Source organism: Suricata suricatta, chromosome 8 (genome assembly GCF_006229205.1).
Source record: "Suricata suricatta isolate VVHF042 chromosome 8, meerkat_22Aug2017_6uvM2_HiC, whole genome shotgun sequence".
NCBI classification, from domain to species: domain Eukaryota; kingdom Metazoa; phylum Chordata; class Mammalia; order Carnivora; family Herpestidae; genus Suricata; species Suricata suricatta.
The window spans coordinates 134,750,217-134,754,721 of record NC_043707.1 but is presented as its reverse complement, the minus strand read 5'-3'; the positions used below and the strand labels follow the sequence as shown (position 1 = coordinate 134,754,721).

Sequence of the window (4,505 nt, the reverse complement as noted above, 5' to 3'; positions counted from 1 at the left end):
GGAGAAGTGTCTGTTCATGTCTTCTGCCCATTTCTTCACTGGGTTATTTGTTTTGTGGGTGTGAAGTTTGGTGAGTTCCTTGTAGATTTTAGATACTAGCCCTTTATCTGATATGTCATTTGCAACTATCTTTTCCCATCCCGTCGGTTGTGTTTTTATTTTTTTTTGAATGTTTATTTATTATATTTGAGAGAAAGAGAGATAGAGCGTGAGCTGGGGAGTGGTGGGGCGGGGGGGACACAGAATCTGAAACAGGCTCCAAGCTCTGGGACGTCAGTGCAGAGCCTGACGCGGGGCTTGAACTCATGCGCTGTGAGATCATGTCCTGCGCCGAAGTCAGCTGCTCAGTGGCTGAGCCACTCGGGCGCCCTAATATTTTGTCAGTCTTTATAGCATCACACCTGAGGCGTTTGATTGCAGTGTGTTCTGGTTTCAGCTCACAAGTGAGCCCGAGGGGAGCTGGCCAGTTTGGTTGAAGGATGTGTGGCATCCTCCAGATGACTGGCCCACAGGGGCAACTCTTAGTCCTCCTGGCTTTGTGAGCTGCCATTCCCAGTGAGGCAAGATGTCGGGTTTCTGGCCCGACTCTCTTCTCCGGTCAGTAGAACGTTTACTGAGAGTTACTGCTGTTGACTCGGAGCAGGCGGACCGAGCGGTCAGCCCCAGCCCCGGCTGCATGGTGTCTGTGCTTTGTCCTGGGCGCAGGGGTCCTAACAGGCTTTGTGCTGCCGAAACGCAGACTCTAGCAAAAATCAGTCATTCCGAGAAGAGAGAAGAATCATCGATTTTCTTTTCTCTTCTCCAAAGTTTGGGAGCCTCTGGTGGGGCAAGTACTTGGGATTCCTACAGTGACCATTTCACCATCGAGACCTGCAAGGAGACAGACATGCTGAACTACCTCATCGAGTGTTTTGACCGAGTTGGAATAGAGGAAAAAAAAGCACCAAAGGTAATATGAAATAGATTCAAAAACCCACGAAAGCCTGGTTATTTTTTTGATAACTAATCATTCCCCTCCCCCACCTCCCCGCCTCCAAGGAACATTCATTGATTCAATCAGGAAAGTGGCCATCAAGCGTGTGCTGTGTGCCAGGCACCGTGCTAGGGGCTCAGGGTCTGTCAGTGAACAAAACAAAGATCCCTGCCCGCCCGGAAGTCACATTCTAGTGGAAGGAGGAAGTGATGGGGGCAAGCGCCATTGCCACCAGCGACTTCCACGGCCCTGATAATGTCCGATAGTCTGTCACGAGTGTAATAATCACCCGCCTTCGTGGAGCGCCTGGAGACCGCCAGCACCGCGCGCGGTCTCCAGCGGCTCAGCGTCGTGCGGTTGCTCAGGTCGTCCAGGGGAATCCGGGGTAAGACAGGGACTGTCTGTGCTGTCCCAGTAAGCAGACGGATCTCCGGGACGTTACTTATCCATAATCACATAAAACTTCAGAATCGGGTTTAAACTCTGGAAGCTACATTTTCCCTGCCATTTCATGCTGATTCTGTTACTGTTTCCTTCCCAGTTCGTAGACTGCTTCCAGTGTTCCAGACTCGTCCACTTGTCTACTTGTTAGTTAGATGCTCGCGAAGGGCTTCCCCGGGCTTTGTTGCTGTAACCGTAGCAGAAGCAGAGCGCGTGTGCCCATCTCTGCAGTTCCCCCCTTTGGCCACCTCGCACCTCCGCGCTTGCTCCTCTGACCATAGATTTCAGCGGAGGCAGCACGTCTGGAGGGTACCATTTACTCTGGTTGGTTCGTTATGAATAAAGCAAGAGAGAAGCGTGCCATTTCCTGGAGATCGATCCCTTCTGCCTCTTGTCATTTTCAGCAGTACAGGGTCATTTTGTCTGTCTCTGCGGCCCTAACCTCTGCCTTTCGTTCCAGATGTGCAGCCAGCCAGCGGTGAGCCAGCTTCTGAGCAACATCCGCTCACAGTGCATATCCCACACCGCGTTAGTTCTACAAGGTTCCCTCACACAACCAAGGTAGGCAGGCCCGTGTGTGCTCCTGCCGGCAGGGAGAGGACCCTGCCCACCGCCGGGCATCAGCACCCTGAGTCGTGCGCTCCCTCCCCTGTAAAACAAAAGTGGTCGGCTAGGTGACCGCTAAGGCCCCTTCTCTTCTCTGAAACACTGAAAATAAACCACTGTCTGCCTGCTTTCTTTATAGACCGTTGTGTAAACACGTCAGCGTCAAGGCAGGAAATGAGCAGTTTCGCAGCAGCTGCTTGAAATCAGGGGAGATGTTTGGATAAGTGCGCAGGTCATTACTTTCCATGTATCATATAACCGATTTCTGTTACTCAGTGATAAGTAGAAGTGGGGGAATAGTTAACTGGGGAGTCACACAAAGTATCCTGCATGATTCACTGGTTGTTTCTGAGGGTCCCATAAAGGTTTCCAGTTCATCAAAGTATTTGCAGATATCATGCATTTTATGGAAAATATCTGAAGGAAAAAGGATGCAAAAATAAGGAAACAATGGCAAAGTCACAACATTTATTTGTTCTGGATGTTGTTACATTATTTTCTGTATCGTAACCATATGTTTTTGAAAGTTGTCAAGAAGGAAAAGGAAGGGAGGTGCCTGGCCGGCTCCATCGGCCGAGCGTGCGCTCTGGGTCTCGGAGTCGTGGCTTTGAGCCCGTGTTGGGTGCAGAGATAACGTAAATAAATAAACTTCAAAAAAAGAAGAAGAAGAAGAAGGAAATGATTAAACATGTACCAAAACATAAAAAAAATTCTGTTGTTAAAATTAATAAGAGTTTTTTAGAAGTCGTCAGGTCCCATTGATCTTTTCAGTTGAATGAGGCATAAACAAGTAAGACTCCCTTTGGGGGGGGGTTAATGCTTCATTTTTAAAGGGCTGAATGTAGAAAAACATGGATTCTTTGAAACTTTGCATAGTCTCTTGTTAAAAAGACCAAAAAGTGATTATGAACGGTAGGAAGGGCGATCTTTTGCCCAAAACTGTCACATAGAGTATTTGGGAGAGTCCACGTTTGGCTCCTGACCCGACGCCCCCGCTGACGTGACGGCCCGTGTGCCGAGTTGTCGCCAGCCAGGAGCCGAGCCATCACAGCCCTTGCCTTTCGGTGGGTCCGCAGGTCCGCGCTCCAGCCGTCCTTCCTGGTGCCGTACATGCTGTGCCGGAACCTCCCGTACGGCTTCATGCAGGAGCTGGTGCGCACCACCCACCAGGACGAAGACGTGTTCAAGCAGGTGAGGGTCAGCGGGCTCGCCGCCGGAGCTTGTGCGAGGCCCATTTCTAAAGGCACCGTTTACTGGAAGCTTCTGTCTCTGAATGTGAACCTGCATGCGATGTTTGCTCAGACTTCTACCTGAGCTTGTTTGCTTCCTTTTTTAATGTTTCATTTATTTTGAGAGAGAGAGAGAGAGACAGAGTACGAGCAGGGGAGGCGGGGCAGAGAGAGAGGAAAACACAGAATCTGGAGTAGGCTCCGGGCTCTGAGCTGTCAGCATAGAGCCCAACGCGGGGCTTGAACCCACGGACTGTGAGATCATGACCTGAGCCGAAGTCGGACACTTTCTTTCTTGAGATGATGAGCTGGACAGCTGCATTGTTCGGATCATTGTCCACTTCAGTCCGGCAGGCATCGAGTGTTCTAAACGGTGCGTCAGGGCCCCGGAGGGAAGACCTGGCGGGCCCTGCCCCCGATTCTGAGGCGCTTTTAACACAAGAATATCGAGAGAGAGCGTGAGGCGCGAGGTGCACTTGCCGGTTGAGTCCTACTGAAAATTAGTTCTCTGAGTTTGCATCAAAGGAGGTCAGTAAATCAGGGACTAGATCAGCTTCGTGGCAGTCTGCACAGCACACGGGATTTTCTGTCTTCTCCCCACCACACTGGGAATGAGATCTCACATCGTACTAGCGGCTTCTTTCATTAGGAAGTCATACAGGTTTTGTATCTCGCTGTGTGAAGTCCAGTGAAAATGCAGACATGGGATATGTAGTAATAAAGCTGGTTATTTAGCCTCGAAGGTCTCTTCACAGTGAAACTTTGGCATCACGTTCGGTGGGCGTTTTCCGGCCCGCATTGTGAAATGAACACTTTGCACAACGGCTTTCACACAAGCCGGGTCCCCCGATGCAGGGATTTTTATGACATTTTCCTACAGTTTACTGTGTGATCGTGTCTTTTCACCCAGAGGAACGGAAGCGGTCGCTCTCACTGATAGGATTCCTTGTCATCTGTTGTTATGCCTACGTTATTTGTACCTTTTCACTTTAAGGCCTCTGAAATCTCAGGAATTGTGTTTCACCGGCTTCCCAAACACTAGTGAAGGAAGAATCCAGGGGCCGAGTCCCCATTAGGAGCGTGGCTGTCTCCGGAACCCCTCGAGCACTTCTCTCGGGTGCTGGTCTTGCCGACTTGCAGGAGCACTTAAGGCAGCACAGTGAGCTTTTCTCTCTAGAAAGACAAGTGAACTCTGGTGAAAATAAATAGTGGTCTCACGAGACCCAAGGGTGCACCCTGTGTGTGTGCGGCGTGCA

At 50.3% G+C, this 4,505-nt stretch overlaps 1 protein-coding gene across 5 annotated transcripts in view; it reads left to right on the top strand.

The window, feature by feature from the left end:
• UBE4B (ubiquitination factor E4B) overlaps window positions 1-4,505 on the top strand; it is a 108,740-nt gene that overhangs the window by 64,998 nt on the left and 39,237 nt on the right. For all 5 annotated transcript variants that reach the window (XM_029950020.1, XM_029950017.1, XM_029950016.1 and 2 more), the window contains 3 exons: window positions 808-949; window positions 1,875-1,975; window positions 3,097-3,211. In XM_029950020.1, coding sequence (XP_029805880.1) covers window positions 808-949; window positions 1,875-1,975; window positions 3,097-3,211 — 358 coding nt within the window. The remainder of the gene's footprint in view (window positions 1-807; window positions 950-1,874; window positions 1,976-3,096; window positions 3,212-4,505) is intronic.